This window comes from Phalacrocorax carbo, chromosome 1 (assembly GCF_963921805.1).
Source record: "Phalacrocorax carbo chromosome 1, bPhaCar2.1, whole genome shotgun sequence".
NCBI classification, from domain to species: domain Eukaryota; kingdom Metazoa; phylum Chordata; class Aves; order Suliformes; family Phalacrocoracidae; genus Phalacrocorax; species Phalacrocorax carbo.
This window is the reverse complement of record NC_087513.1, coordinates 159,886,816-159,903,701: the sequence shown is the minus strand read 5'-3', so window position 1 is coordinate 159,903,701 and position 16,886 is coordinate 159,886,816. Positions and strand designations below refer to the sequence as shown.

Sequence of the window (16,886 nt, the reverse complement as noted above, 5' to 3'; positions counted from 1 at the left end):
CTTGGAGTTGTGTCAGTTAAATGAAAAATCACATTGAAACACTGTTGTAGCTCTGCTCCCTTTTTAGGATAGAATAATTATTTAATAGAAATGTGCTGTGTAATGTGGCGCGAAAGCTGCACGGAAACAAAATTAGCAAGCCAGTTTCTGAGGTTACTTTCCATGGACACTAAGCAGACGTCCACGTTCAGCGCGTGGTGCAGGTGTAGCTTTCCCCTAGTATAGCAAGGAAGGTGCATTCCTTGGTGTTCCCCTCCTGCTTACAGGGCTCTGTGGGAAATTAGATTTCCCTTGCTTTTTTCCAACCAGTGTTTTTGCTCTGGCTTCTTTTGGACTTCCCAGCAGCACATCCTTATAGTCCCTGGCCCATCAGTGGGATCGGGCCAGGCTCAAGGTTCTAGAGCAGCTTTGGTCCCCAAAGGAAACAAAATATTTAGGCCACGTAATTGGGGTTATCTTGTACCCCATTAGCTTTCCTGCTTTGCAGACCCTTAAGCAAGGTGGCAGCTGCAAAGGGCCAGAGAAGGCTGGAAGGACCAAAGGAAAAAGTGCTGAATATGCCCAGGAGGGAATGATGGTTAGCAAGTGGTGAGTTGTCCCACCTGCTTTCCTCACCTTCCTCCCTTCTCTGGGAGCCCTGGCTGTGGCTGCTAACAGCCTGATTCATAAATACATAAAAATTAGCATAATTAATTGAAATCTGGGTTCTGTTGTGCTCTGTTTCCAATGTGGTCTTGTTTCCCTTCTCCTTTCCCATTGTGCAGTACTGTATCCAGTCTATCAACCTTACCCCTCAGAGGTGATTAGCCTGTGTATTTTGAAAAGTATAAAGTTTGCCTTCTTTTCTTGTTTCCATATGATACATTAAAAAAGAAAATAATAATAGTTATTACTTTGTGTTAATGGTCCATATGGTTTATTAGCTGTAAGTGCATATACCATAATGCTTATGTGCAACAACTCTTACAAATAAGTGATATGGTCTTCTTTGCCCTTATTCTTTTTATTAGATATAAGAAACGTGTTTCTCTAAACATGGGTGAAACAGAGCAGAGACCAACAGCAGGATCCCGGTTAGGAGCTCAGGAAAATGCTGGGATCAGTACTTTGGAACATGGACAGAAACCTCCTATGACACCACCAGGAAAACTCGTCTCCATCAAAATTCAGATGCTGGATGACACGCAAGAAACTTTTGATGTTCCGGTAAGGATGTGGAGGTTGCGGTGGCTAAAGATTTTTCAGACATTTCTAAAAAATGCATGTTTTCAGACCGGTTTTCTTTTTATTTCAACTCTGATTATGTGGCTAATGAAATCGTGTCACAGAGAAAATGGCTGTTATATGACCATTAACTAGATGATAGTATAATAGAATAACATTAACAGTGAATTGAACTGTAAATTACAGTTGGTATTCTGTTTCTGTTTGAATGGCTTCAGAAGAGGTGAAAGTCCTTTGTGGTTTTTTTCTTTTTCCTTCAAATATTACATCAGTGATTTAATCTACGTTCTGGACAGTATATATTTCCTTGGTGCCGTTTCACTCTTGATCCACTAAACGGTAGATCGATACAGATTTGTTTCCTTTTCCTCTGGCAAGTCCTTAGGATGGTAACTTGAAATCATTGAAGTTTTCACTAATTTATGTGACTGTTACTGACACCAAGTGCTCACGTGTTGAGTGTGAGGGGAGAATCACAGCAGTCTCATCTAAAGCTTCTCTATATAGCCAGTGCCCTTTGCAATTAATCTAGGTTTGTACTTTCCAAGTAAAGAAACAGAGTTACTACTGCTTTTGTGTGTGATCAGAAGAATTAGCTTGAATTAGTTTTAGTGTAAAACAGAATTGATCTTTGTAGCATCTAGCTGCTAGTAACCACTAATCATTTTAACACGCCATGCTTTAGGTAATTCACATATAAGGTTATTTAACGCTGTTGCTGTTATGAAAGTGTACTGGAATGTATATTTTTCAAAGTGCTCAGAGTTCAGTGAGTAGGAAACTGGAAACCTGAGTTCGAATTTCATCCTCTGTTACTTGCATTTTGTGTAGCTATAGTAAATTTCATGCCTTCGTTGGCTCAGTTTTCCCTTCCGTGAAATGGGAGGTTACCAGCAAGTTACATAGCACTTATGCTATACGTGTAAGATCTTATGAGCTCTGTGAAAGCTCTTATGATGACTGACAAAATGTTATCCCTCTGTTAAATATGAAGGAATTTGGATAAGGAAAATCCTAATGAAAAAAAGTACCTGTTCATAAGGTTTGGTTTGTGTGTGTACATGGCCATGCTTTTTGGTCTGCTCTCTGTTGCTGTTTGTGACCAACTACAACTGCATGTTCAGTCTCAGATTATCTTGTAGCAGAAAGTAAATTATCTGGAATCCACAGATATTTGTGAACTGAACTGTCATCAAGTGAAATGCTTGTGTATGTAGCAACATCTTATGTTTTTGTGCCCTTCAGAAGGCCTATCAATTATCCGTGGGCAACAGACTAAAATTAGCAGTCTCTAGGTAATCATTGCTGTTCAAAAGTGTAGTTCTAGTTTAAATTATCAAATGCTAATGAAACTTGTGCTGTTTATCTTATGAGGTACAAATATCCCTATTTATTGTACCAGTGACAACTTTTCCTGCAGCTGCTATTTCACCATACTTTGGAAATGACACACAATTTGTAGGAGTTAATAATCATATTTAACAAACACTTAGTAGGAACTATTTTGAGGTTAGGTCCTTTCATTAAATTGTTTAGAAGCAAACATAAGTAATGAGTGAATGCAATGCACCCATGTAAATCCAGCTTTGCTTCTGGGAGCTTGAGAAAACAGTATGTTTTTGATCTTCAGTACTAGAAGATGTAGACATTACTTTATGGTTTTTAAACTTCAGGAAGACCTGAGCTCAGGAACACCTCTCTGTTCAGATTACTTCGCTATGCTTATTTTCTGAGGCTTTTAGTTTATAAATACATCTATTCAAGGAGAGGACAGTTGGTTTTATAGTCAAACCTTGTGGTGAAATTTGCAGGATGCTTAGATTATAAAGCCTCTTAGACAAGATTCCTAAAGCTTTTTGTCTTCAAGGTATGCATAGTCAAATGGAGCAAAACATATCATTTTCAGTCTGCTCTAAAAGGCATTAATGTTTTAGTCCCATCTCACAGAACTGATAAACTTTTAATACATCTAAATTGAGATGTTTATTCATGTTGGAAAACCCATGTTCCCATTTACAATCTTGCTGGTTTTAGCCAGGCTGGTAGAGTATACACAGAAAAAGAAAGTGACACCATTTCAATATAATATATTTCAGGAGCAGCAAGTGTGGGTGTGCCAAAGCGCACCTGTGGGCTTGCTTTTCAGTGGAGAATTAAAAGCTTTTTGCATGATTGAAGGTCTGAACTACTCTTTCAAAACTTGAGCTGCCATGGTTATGAAAATAATCTTCCAAATATGACAAAAGTGTAAACTGACAAGGTTTTGTTTTTCCTACAGTCTCAGGCATTTTGCTGGACGCGCTTTTCTCTATTAGCAAATGGGCCAAACTTTGAGTAGTTTTATTGCTGCTTGTAATGTGTTTTGTAGGATGGTATGAAGTTTAAGTTGCGCCAGTTCATTATTTGCTCATCAACTGTGTGTAAAAATAGAAACAGATACTGGTGCTGCTTCTTCATTAATTTTGGGGAAGTAGTGACGTAGTTGGGACTCTGTCTCGTCCTCCTCCTTTGCTATTACAATTTTTTTGTTAGAGGTTCAGCCTCCACATTAGCTAAAACTGGAAAAAGATGTTGTCTGTGTACTGTTTTTCTTGGGTTTGCTTTTGGTTTGGTTTGGTGTTATTTTTTGGGTGGTGTGTTTTTTTGTTGTTGTTTGTTGGGATTTTTTTGTTTGATTTTAAATTATTTTCCAGGAGGCAAGATTCAATACCCTTCCACTTAGGCAGTCCCCATTCTCCCATTGTAAGCAAATGACTTTTTATTAGAGCAAAATCCTTCAAATTTCTATGTCTGTTCTTTATATAAAAAACTAGGAGAAAAACATCACCTACTTCCATTCCCACCCAGTGCTGCTGCTTTTAGGCATGTTTAAAAGTGAAGTAACTCTGGTGTCATTCTAAAGGAAAATTGATTTTTACTGACCAACTTTTGGTGTTAGTGTTTTAGTGCTACATAATCATACTGTGCCCAGCTCATTGTATTATTTTATTAGCTTCTCACAAGGAAAAAAGAAGAAAGGGGAGGAACAAAAAAAAAGGGAAAGAGAGACTCCACATGGTTTCATATGGGCCTGCAAATTATATTTTTTTTTGCCAGGAAAAACACCATAAAAATATATGAAGAGAGTTTGTATGGGAGACTTGAAAAACAGAAGCCCACAATGAAGGCCTTTTCATCAATCTTTGCAAATACAGTAAAGGGAGGGATACATAAGAATCTTACATTCTGCTTGCTGTTAACAGACGATATTTCACTGTGGAATATTCAAGCATTCCTATATTCCAAAAAGCCAGTGAAAGCTTGACTGGATAAGCCTGGATCTTTTACGGACATCTAGCATTCCTTGCCAGCCAAGTTAGCTGGTTGCGTGACTCTTTTCAAGCAAATACAGATGCTTGGGAGAGGCAAGGGAAAGGTAGGCACTGCTGCTTTCAAAAAAGTTTATCACAATCTTACTTTCACTTCATATTTACAGCTTTTAACATAAAAAGAAAGTATAGAATTCATCAATTATCCAGCAAAAATTCCAGCACATCTTTGTCTATTCTATTATGAAAAGACTAAGCTATGTAGAATACCCCCCCCCCTTTAAGTTATTCAGCTGTTTATGACTGAATTTCTGTACCCTTAGTTTGAGTCTGTCCCAAACTTCCAGACAGGAGCTGGCTTCAGCTGCAGTTATAGGTGATTAGTGCCTTTAAATCAGGCCACCAGTTGAAAGTTAATGATAATTCTGTGCTTGCAGCTGTTGGTCATGGTGTTAGCTTTATGAAGGGGTTGCATGCAAGCATGGAACAGACTTTTGTCTCTTGCTTTTTGTTTCTAATTTCCATTTTGGCTGTGTTTACTGAAAAAAATTGCTAACTGAAGACCATAGAGGTCCAAACACACCAGTCTGTTTCAGCTAGTGTTTGGCTGGGTTATGACTACATGATAAAATAAGCAAATACAGTCCCTTTCTGCTAGGTAGGAGGACAACAGCTTTAGCTAAAATTAATAATGTGAAGGAAGAACATTTTTTCACCCTTGTACACATAGTGATAATCATATATAGATGGATCTTGGGCATTTTGAAAAGTTGATGTTTCTACCATAAGACCTGCAGGACCCAACGCTGCCAAATAAAAGCTGTGTATTATACAAGAGAGGGTGGAGGTGTACAGTTCTCCTGATTTTGCTTTGGTTTTACTTCTACTGGTCTCATCTAAGTTAGTTGGAAGAAAATGGGACTGATTCTATAAAACCATAGTAAAACTTACGGATTTTCTTACGTTTGTTTTAATACAGTTTTTCCTGTAGATTCAAACTAGTTTAAGTGAAAAAGAAATACAGTTTTTTAAGGAACAGTAAAAATAGCTCATGGTTGCATCTGCTTCTTCTGGGGAAGAAAACCCTTTAATATTTGCTGTTTATGCCATTTAAATTATATTTACATTTATAGTTGTTTCAGTGCCAAAAATAATCTGCTTTAAAACTACTCCTCAGCAGAAAGAGACACTGTTATTCCTTTCTAGGTAATGCTGAAAACACGACTGATTCTCATGTTAGACTTCTGGGATGATTTGGTGACTCAGACCAGGTCTAACCCTGACTGGCCTGATGCCTGTCACTGATCATATCCTACTCTCTGGGCGAATGATGCTGATGTGACTGGAATGATACTGCTGATGTTAAAGAAAGTCAGAGTTGTTTCTTTCCTGTTAGCATCAAAGGTGAGATCAAAGTATATCACAGGAGGTAAGGGTTCTTCTTCTGCTTAGCATCCGGTCTCTTTAATTAAAACCAAACCAAAGTCCTCTTTATTGTGTCTGGAAGAAAATAGTTGCTGCCTCTTTGTGGCTGTCTTTTGGAAAGACCAAAACATACTTGCCTGTCAGATTAGTCAAGTTTATTAAACATCTGGTTTGTGTCTTATGTAAACTTTCTTTCCCTCTGAATGTGTTCAAGCTTTGTGAAATATGCAGGGTTGGAAAATGTCATCCACTTTGAGGGATTAACACCTGGTTTCTTAAGCAACAGGAGTCTCTTAATAGAAAGCAGGGCGAGGGTATAATCCTTAGTAAACATCACCTGTAAACATTTCATTTCAATTTGCTTTTCTCTCAGAAGAGAAAGTCTTCCTCATCTTTAGGTTATCTGAGACTAAAGAGAATCAAGACCAAATGGTCTTGGTCTACAACTGTTTACCTTCCAGGCGAGTTGGGCTATAGTGCCTTGGCAGGGAATTTCTGTTCCTCAAGTCCCAGATTTTCAGAGGAGGACTTCATAATCCTGCTGGGCTCTGTGTCTAAAGGCTAATGTTCTTGGGTGGGTTTTTTTGTTTCGCTGGTTTTGTTTGTTTGTGGAGCCGTATGATGGTCGTTCATATCCCCTTTGTGGGGAAAATGCCTTCTATTAAGTGTACTCCCCACCAACTGTAGGCCAGTGTAAACATGCCCAAAAAAGCTTAATATTAGAAAGTCTTGATACTTGACAACAAAGATTACATGTGCTTTGTTATAAGTTTGCACAAGCATTGTGTTACTCTATTAAATTTGAAATTTTGGCCATGGTTTTATAAACATTTAAATTATATTCTGTAACATTTATGGGTTATGATAATTGCTTTGTCTTAGGTATTTATCCCTGTCCTCAATATATGTGTATAACCATTGAATAAAAGTTTTATAAAGAGAGCATTAGTAAGGCAATGCAGAAACATGAAGCAGTGTTTTGTGCTTTCTTAGCCAGCTTCAACTTCGATTCAGTATGAATTGCATTTTTTTCCAGCTTAGGAAGTGAACAGCAGGTCAAATGTCAGTTATTCATCAGTCTGAGACTTTCTTTTCTACTCATGCCTTAAATTATTTGGTCATCAGTGTCAGACTATTTCCAATGAATATCAAGCCTTTAAATATTCACTAATTGTCACACCAACCCTGCTGGATTTTCTGAAATTGCAAGAAGAAAAATGTTTGGGTTTTTTTCCTGTGATTCTGAAACACATCAGTTGTGTTTTTCTCAGCAGAAGATTATTAGTAGATACCCAGTAAGCTGTGACTTTTGTTGACTGATGATTGGAATGTCCTTGTTGAAAGACATGGAATTTTAGTGACTTGTGTTAATAATTTCTGTGCTTTTCAAAACAGAAGGGAAAATAATCCACAAGCAAACTTCTGTAACCTGAGGCAGCAGGCTGTTTAAACTGATGATTTCTTTATTATTCTGTTCATTCTACAGGATATCATAAGCAGGAATATAACTGTAAGTGCCAACAAATCCAGTCCATTTTCAGACTGGACTGAGGTATTTGAAGATAACTTGGGAAATGAATGTAATTTTCTTGAATGAATTAGCCTAACTTGTAATCAGAGAAGGCTTCTCAAATAATGCCTTTCACCTTTCTTGGTTCAGCTGACTCACCCAAGTCATGCACCGACGCCTGAGCCGGCACTAAGCGGAGGACCGAGCTGGCGCAGGGAGGGGCACCCGTGGATGAAGAGGCAGTGTGGGGGCGTTTCTGAACACTGCTACCCTCGGTGGGGAGGGGTCAGTGAAATCAGGCTGTTTAATTGTGGTAACCCTGTCTGTGCCTGTAAGTTGGTTTGCACAGCACTGGTGAGGCTGGATTGATGCTCTGGGAGGGGGAAGCATGGGCTCCCTCCCCAGTGACGGGGTGGTCCCCTTGGCTGCCCTGTTTGGAGGTGGCAGCTGTCCAGGGAACAGTGGGAGGTGTTTGCTGTCTTTCTCCTCTTCAAAGTGTGAGTGTGTGGGTGAGTGGGTAGTTAATGGCAGCAGTGGAGGCTGGTGTCGCTAGGACTATGTTTGCCTGTTTCAGGGGCAGTGGGAGGGATGTTCTGCCTCTGGTCAGAGGAAGGAGGGGAGCTGAACTTCCTGTTGTGTGCTTCCTTCCTTCCCTCCAAGACTGAAGTTTGTCTCCTCTGGCTTTAAAGATTTTAAAACTAGATGTCGAAGCCTCAGCTATTCACTCTTTCCTTCATAGTTAGAGTGAAAACATGGTACCTTCAACAGGCAGTTCATCATGCCTGTCTTGAACATGTATCTTAGGATGAGATTAATTGCTCTCTGGAGGTGCTTGTATATCCCTGTAAGGGGAGCATAGCACGATAGCTTAGACTTCATTTGTCATCTAGGCACCTAACTTGTCCCACAGAAATTACTTTGTTTCCTTTTAGTTTCCAGTGGTTCTGAAGTGATATGTGCGTCTTCCCTGCACCCCATAGCTGTCTGGCAATGCTCTCTAGCTCGGATGTGCTGGGATAGGCAAATTATACCTGCCAGAAGTGCTGCTTTTCTCTGTCCTGATTGTAACAGGGAACAGTTGTAACAAAAAGTGTGCTGTGGAGGAACAGTACATTAGTGCTGTGCTGCAGTGGTGCATATGCATGCCATGATTTTCTTAAGCCCATTCTTCGTCAGCACAAGGTGATCAAGCTTAAGTTACTTTCCTTAAGCTCTGGATGAAAACCAGTTGTCTCTGCTTCGGCTATATGCTCTGGAGGGCCGTAAAAAACGAGCAGGGTAAGCTTCTGGGAGAAAATAGCTGCCTTCCTCCTCCTGAAGTGTGATCGATTTAAATAAATGTATGTTGTCCATAGCTGAAGAGATGCAGCATAAGTGTGATGCTTTGCCAAGAGCTCAATCTCATGTTAGACTTCAGGCATTTCAAAGCATACTCGGTTTACAGTCCTGCACTGAGCAAAGGATCAGAGAACTTGAGCTCAGATGCAAAGCACTGCTGGTATGTGATTATATCACACAGCATGATGAATGACCATTCAGAGCACTGTGAATTTCAGTAGCTTAAATTGCAGGTAAAAGCGTATCTCCCCATAACTTGTTCTCTCACCTATTTCAGAGATGAAGAAACCTTTGTTGTGGAATCCCTATGCATTTGCTTTTTTCCATTATTTCAAACAGAATGGAAAGCTATCTGTGTAAACAAAGACTTAAGCAGTACGTGATAAAATAATAGCAATATTTTTTAAATTGTCTGTTCATTTCCCTTTCAATTCATTCTTAGCTGAATACGGTCACATGTAAACAATTTTTGCCTGGTGGTAACACAACCTGTTCAAATGCCTTTCTGGGTTTATTTGCCTACTATGTATTCCTTGCTGTGCATCCAACCTTACTTTGCCTTTTAGCTTGGGATGCTAATTTTCTCTTTTTGTACTGGGATTCATCTCCATTCGTTTGTCAAGGGTCACCACCTGTGCTTTTTCTTTCTTGTCATGGTTTAGTTACAGTCAGCAACCAAGCCCCACACAGCTGCTCACTCATTTCCGCTGGTGGGACTGGGGGGAGAATTAGAAGGGTAAAAGTGAGAAAACCCGTGGGTTGAGATAGAGAGTTTACTAGGCAAAGGAAAACCTGCACACAAGCAAAGCAAAACCAGGAATTCATTCACTACTTCCCATCAGGAGGCAGGTGTTCAGCCCTCTCCAAGAAAGCAGGGGTCCAAGGGTTACTTGGGAAGACAAACACCATCACTCCAAACATCCCCCCCTCTTCCTTCTTCCCCCAGCTTTCTATGCTAAGCATGACATCATATGGTGTGGGATATTCTTTTGGTCAGGTGGGGTCAGCTGTCCCAGCTGCGTCCCCTCCCAGCTCCTTGTGCACCCAGCAGAGCATGGGGAGCTGAAACGGTCCTTGACTAGTGTAAGCACCGCCTAGCAGCAACTAAAACATCTCCGCATTATCAACACTATTTCCAGCACAAATCCAAAACCCAGCCCCATACAGGTACTATAAAGAAAATTAACTCTATCCCAGCCAAAACCAGGAAATTTCCTCAAACTGAAAGTCTGCCACGAGCCCTTTCTTCCTCCATGCTTCTGCAGGACACCTGGGTTGCTCAGCTGGTGGAGCCACAGCCTTAGCAGCTGCTGGAGGTGGTATTCCCACCTGCTCTGCTGCGCTGGCAAGGATGCTTGTCTGACTCTGTGGTAAGGCAGCATGTGCGGGCAACCCTGCATAAAAAGTTTTGGGTTTCACAAGTTTAGCTACAAACAGGAGCTTGCTACAAAATCAGATGCTGATGTGGGTGAAACATAGGGGAGGGAAGGGGCAGGACCATGTTAGCAGTGGTTCAAACTTGATTAAAGCTGCTGTGGAAGCACACAGCTAGAGAGGTGCAAGAGAGAATAAATATTAGGACTTCCCCCAACCTCTAAAATTCTTAAGAATATGACTTTATATTCATTCATATTTTAGTGCTTCCTTGATTTTCTCGTTGGCATCTCTCATTCCTTCCTTGCTTGGTGCTAGAACATGCCACCTTATACTGCTTATCCTCCTTGTCCTCTCTGCCTCTCCACAGCTCCTTTGCACCTGCTGGTTCAGTTCTTTGCTATTGGGATTCTCCAAACAAATGGGAGATAGCAGTGCAGAAGGATGCGGCAGTCCTGGGTGTATCTCCTAGGTCTTCAAACAACTTCATTCTGAGGGTGATCTCCTCCCTCGGTGCAGTATCAGGTCGTTGTGTTACAAGTCACATGTTGGGCTGTATAGGGGAGCAAGTGCTCATCACTTTGAAAGACTGTATCTGCACTGCAGAACTGGGGACGCTTCCTGCAATGGCATAGTCAAATTCTCATCCATACCCAAGCTCTGCAAGTGAGATGATCTATCCAAATTTTACCTAAGATAATTTGTGGTTTTGTGAACCACAAAGTGAAATTTGACCAGCTTAAAATAAACTAAAAAAACCTACAATTAGTATGAAGTGATTAAAGCAGTGTGTCTTTGTACCAAGATTAGACAATCTAACGGGGCTCCACCAGTTCCCAGGTTTAAAAGTCTTCAGAGAGGCTTAGTAATAGGCTGCTTACCTGTAAACTTGTCTCCATGCTCCAGCGAGGTGCCTTGACAAGGCTGTGATTACAGTACCCACACAATTAAATGTGGCCTTTTACATGCCAGTGCATAAATCACATAAAATGCATGGCTGAAAATGTCTGCTACAGCCTTTGTACATATTTGAATAAGGCCACTGCATTAGAATCATTCTTGGATAAATATGTCAATTTTTGAACAAAAAGTGATGCATGAAGTACACATCAGGCACAAGATAACTCATTGAATACAAACAGCAATAGCAGAAGTAGATTACAGTATTTCCTTTTCTTCTCCCCATCCCCTAAAAGGAGGCTTTGACTGATAGAAATTGCACAAACATAATGCTGCCAGAATATAAATAGCAAATGGTGAGTTATGACTTAGTGCCAATTTGCTTTTTGATGGCCTGTTGGCAGATGCAAATATTCATGCAGCACACAGCAGCAGGCAGTTTTTCTCCTCATTTCTTTCACTGTTACCTTCTCACCTGGTGTTCTGATTGAACCTGGAGTCCTTTCTTCTTTTTATCTTCAGTTTGCCTTGTTTTTATAATTCTGGTCCTGTTCTCATGCCGTACACCTTCATACGGTTCTTGCTGAATTTATTTGTAATAACCTCCGTTTAGTAGGTAGCGGACAGTGTTTGTGTGTAGACGTGTGTATTCAGGGGCTAGTTCTTCATGCATAAAGGGAGAAATCTTTTGCTCTTAAATGACTCTTCACATTCCATTGCTTTATTACCTGGTGCAGATGCTCAATTTTATTCCCTTCTGTCATCTCACCCTCATCTAACTTCTCAGTTTTGTATTGTGTTAGAAAGCATCCATTTTTGTATTCTCTGTATGGATAAGTTGTATAGCTCTTTAATACGTTCTTATAGAGCTCTCTTCCTGGTCTTTTACATGGCGTGCATTTGGGCAGAACAGCTGACACTGGATCTGGAGTGACTGTGAGTTAGGGGAACACCTTCGTTTCTGGTTGCTGACAGGGATGAGTCAGATCCTCAGCCAGTGTACATTGTCTTAGATTGACTGGAGTAACCAGAAATAAGCTGGGTTACATTACAAGATTATAAAATCCAGGGGTCTCCTCTGGGAATGTTGCCTATTAGAATTATTCTCAGATACAACAGTTTTAATGAACAGAATTGAAAGAAAAGGGATTTGGCAGAATTAAGTACGTTAATACATGGAAATTGAGGTGAAAGAGAATGATTTGTCAAACCTTATCTAAAAAGATATCTTACAGGAGTTGTAAAAGGGCCTTATCAAGTAGTTTCTAGTGTTGGGTTGACACAGATTCATGCATCCAGAAATAAGCATAGACTGGTGTTTCATGCTCTTAGATGTTCCAGAGTAATTCAGAAACACCTCTGCACCCAGGGACAAATACTGGCAGCTGGCAAAAGAAAATGTTTCTCATGAAAGCACGTGAATGCTCGTTCATAGCGTAATACAGATTGGAAGGGACCTCTGGAGGCAGTCTGGTCCAACCCTTTGCTCAAGGCAGGGCCAGCTGTGAGCAGATTGCTCAAGGTCCCTGAGAAACACTAACTGTAAGGATTCAGGACTACTGTGTTTTAGGATCTTTTTGTCTTTGAGAGCCTTAGTTGAAGTTCAGAGTTATCAGTTGAAGATCTGTCACTTTTAAGCCTGCTACTGGAAGCTCTGAGGTAAAAGGCTTCAGATTTCTGTGTGGCAAATGGGCATTTGCAGCCATATCTATGGGCTTATAAAAGAATCGAGGCAGTAGTCATTTATACATGAGCGACAGGAGCTTGCTTATGTTCTAGAGTTCATCAGTCCCTTCAGGTTTTCTTCTTAGTTTTTTACTTCATGTCAAAGGATTACTTTGGGTATGTGTGCTTTGAAAGACTATGGAAGATTCTAAAAATAAAATTGAAGTGGAAAGCAGATGCTTCAAATGGCTGATTGTGTCACAACATGTTCAACTCTGTGATTTTGGCAATCTCAGGAAGAGCAAGGTAGAAATATCAGGCTGCAGGAGAACAGGCTTTGTGAACAGGGGAGACTTTCATAGCTGCAGCTGCTTGAAAAAAAGTCAACACTCCACCCCGCACCCCTCCCACCCCAAAAATCTTGTGAAAACCTTCTGGATTCACACCAGCTGTGGAAGAGCTACGTTTTCAGACTTTTTCTATCAAGTCAAACTAGATTGCTTTTGTTAGAGAAATAGGATCAGGAGCAGGTGATCTTTTTGTTTCGCTAACATAAGCTGGGTCTAGCCATTGCCATTTCTTTTTGTATCTGTTCCACAAAACAAATAACTTTGAACAGATATATGCCTTTCAGTGGAAAGGTCACTTCTCTGCGGAGCGTTTTGGATCTGTGCTGCTTGCGTTTCATTACAGGGAAGATTGCATACGCACAGCTTAGCCAGAAGTGACAAAAGGTTACTGAGGAAACAGTTCAGCATTTTCTTGGGCTGAGGGAATGAATCTTTGAGGGATCAGTTAACACTGTTGTTGCTAGTTGCACTGAAATGATTTATTTCCCATATAGGTATAACTGTGAATTAAATTAGTTGGATGTATTTTGGTTTTGTTATCTCTTTTTTAACTCTTTTGAGCTTCTTCTGTTTAGGATACTGTGGGGGAAGAGAGAAAAACAGAACTCGCATCCGCAGCCTCCATGGTAATATTTTACTGAGAGTTAAACTGAAAGTTAACTCCTTCAGCACTCAGAATTAATTTGTTAGCCACTGCCCGTTAAATAATTACTTGAAAATTGAAACTTTTGACAAAATGGAACTTGTTCACCTGACAATAAATTAGCATGAAAGGATTAAATAATTAAAATAATTATACAAACTAATACTTTTGAATCTGTTGATAGCTTAGGTGCTAACATTTACTTCTTCAAATTAGCAAGATGTTTTAACAGGAGATGCCTGGCTAATTTGATTGTGAATTATGATTATTCCTGAAGAAAAATAACTTGTCCTCCTTTCCCTACAGACATCTTAGCACCATTCATGGGTAATTCATTTGTCCTCCTTAGCCAACAGATCTTCACATTGATATTGCCCAGGTGAACAGATGTTACCGATTATTGTTGTTTTCATCTGGGGGCATTTGAGGGCCTGAAAGGCTGTCTAGTGGTGTTGCAGATTCCTTTGGAAAAAGTAATGCCTGTGGAAGGCGATACCGTATCAATGAACTTCTTGTAGAAATGGTCCATGGATTACTGGGCGCTTCTTGGCATAGACTGAAAACTACTGCAGTAGGACATGAAGTGCTTGGGTATGTATGCAGCCCTGGCACCTCAGCATATAAACTATTTTTCACTCTTCTTCTTCTGTCACAACTATACACAGCATTCTGGCCCTGCTAAGAGCACTGCGGCAATGAGTAGAGCCCTCTCGGTAGAGGGAATGCCTTTGCCTTTGCTTTCAGGCTTCAGTCCAGGAGTGGGTTTCTTTTGCATTCCTATACTGATAGCTAAGAGGACCAGAGAGTGAGCTGGAGCACTACACCCATGATTTTCCGCACTCCTTAGTTGTTAGCTGGGTTTCCAGCCGTGTTTTGGGCTGTTCCAAAGAGATCTCTCTGAGGTAAGTCTAGCTTTGAGTGAGGACTTGTCCTGACCTGCAAGTCAGTACATGCATTTCTAGTCTTTGGGGCTGGGGTTGCTCCCTCATCCTCTTTTATTTACAGCTGTAAGGATAGCCCTGGGGTACAGCCAAAGATGTGGCAACTCTTTCAGCATACCAGATAGTAAGCTTGTTGGCTTCATTTTCTTCTTATGTTGTTTCTGTATACTCTGACCCTCTGATTAAATCATTTCATGGAAACATAAATGCCTACTGAGTAAGGCTGGTGGTCCTTCTGGCTTAATATTTTTGTCTCCACACTGACACATGAGCTGGCGCCTCTGCCTTTCTCTTGTTATTCCCCAGCATCCGAAGTCCCTTTTGAACCTGCTGATGCCTCCTACCTCCACAATCTTCTGTGGCAGAAAGTTCTAGCAGTTTGCCATTGCTTATGTAAAGAAGCTCCTTCTTTTACCTCCTATAAACTGATGTATTAGTTTCAACTGTTCCCCAAATCTCTGCTGTATAAGGTGTCGTGTTTTAGCCCCAGCCAGCTACCAAGCACAGCTGCTCGCTCACCCTCCACCCCCAGTGGGATGGGGGACAGAATCGGAAGGGCAAAAGTAAGAAAATGTGTGGGTTGAGATAAGAACAGTTTATTATTATTACTGTTATAATTATTAATAATAAATTATAGTGAAAAAGAAGATAGTGCGAGAATGAGAACACCTGGAAAAAAACAAGTGATGCAGCTTCTCACCACCTGCTGACCGATGCCCAGCCAGTCCCTGAGCAGTGATTGCCACCCCCCCTGCCAACTCCCCCCAGTTTACATGCTGAGCATGACGTCATATGGTATGGACTATCACCTTGGCCAGTTGGGGTCAGCTGCCCTGGCTGGGCCCCCTCCCAGCTTCTTGGCAGAGCATGGGGAGCTGAAAAGTCCTTGACTAGTGTAAGCACTGCTTAGTAACAACTAAAACATCGTTGTGTTACCAACATTATTCTCACACTAAATCCAAAACACAGCACTGTACCAGCTACTAGGAAGAAAATTAACTCTATCCCAGCCAAAACCAGGACATAAGGTTAGAGCTATTCTACTTAAATTGCATCACAAAAATGGGCCAATTATTATTATTGGGGATTATTATGTTTTAGTGAAAAATAATCTCTTTGGTCATTGACTAGCAGAGTGGTAGGTGAAGAAGACGGGTCTGTTTAGGGGAGGGCAAATCTACTTTGGTGACAGGTCAAATGCAAGCAAGAGTGATGGAACTAGGGTAGGATAGGTGGGGAAAAGGGACGTCTGGAGATGCAAATGTGTAAGACAGCACATTAAGAGAAATGAAGAATTGTTCTAGACTTGTGTAAATCTGTAACTTTCCTGAATTAAGGGTTTGTGGTATATTTTTTTTCCTGTACTTGCAACACTGGTGGTCTGATGCATTTGTCTTAAACATCACAGCATGACACAATCATGAAGGAAGAGCACTAGAAGATAGAAGTGACTGCACAGTGCAGTCAGTGTCAGAACTGGAAGCGGGATCCCTCACTTGCTCTGCTGTTTAATTGTCTCCTATCAGATGCTTACACATAGCAGAGTTAATGATGTAGCTCTTAAAAATTACTGCAAATTGCAAGTCTGTCATATTAATATGATTAATTTGAACTAAATGTGGTAGCTAAGATACTGCTAAGGCACGGTTGCGTATAGAGCTGTAAAGTTGTATGTGCAGCCATAGCATAACTGCCTGTTCCTTCTCCATGTTCTGTAACAGCAGAAATGGACTATCTGTTAATTCTCGTTTTGGCAGTATCAGTGTAGGTGTTGGGAGAATGGTCTCTTAATATATTAAATCCAAATTACAATGGTCTGAAATACATGAAAGTGAAGAAAATACCTTCAATAAAAATACCCAAAATAATAAAATCAGTACAAGCCATTACAGATACCCCAAAACAATGGACACTTGACTTCCAGAGCAAAACCTCAGTGGTAAACTTAACAGTAAGGTGGTGCAAATCAGCTTATGCCAGTTCCACACTTTTAAACATTATAAGATGCGGCAGCTTTCAGAAGCCTGGGTTTCTTTTTTCATGCAAGTGATAGAGAAAAGAACTATGATTTGGGTTTGTTTTGATTTTTGAACTTGTTTGTCCAAGAGGTAGTTTACTGTTTTGAGTTCTCAGAAGGTCGAAAGGTTGGAGGATTTCAGTCCCTTCCAGGAACTGCCTGCCTCAGCTGCTTGAGGGCGTTCATCTCTT

General features: G+C 40.6%; 1 protein-coding gene across 7 annotated transcripts in view; it reads left to right on the top strand.

Annotated features, from left to right (window-relative positions):
- FARP1 (FERM, ARH/RhoGEF and pleckstrin domain protein 1) overlaps positions 1-16,886 on the top strand; it is a 225,692-nt gene that overhangs the window by 44,927 nt on the left and 163,879 nt on the right. For 4 of the 7 annotated variants that reach the window (XM_064440661.1, XM_064440660.1, XM_064440659.1 and 1 more), the window contains exon 2: positions 1,011-1,206. In XM_064440661.1, the coding sequence (XP_064296731.1) occupies positions 1,036-1,206 (171 nt within the window). In that variant the 5' untranslated portion in view covers positions 1,011-1,035. Of the gene's footprint in view, positions 1-1,010; positions 1,207-13,669; positions 13,721-16,886 lie in introns of all 7 variants that reach the window. The other 3 variants (XM_064440657.1, XM_064440656.1, XM_064440662.1) reach the window with 1 other exon arrangement.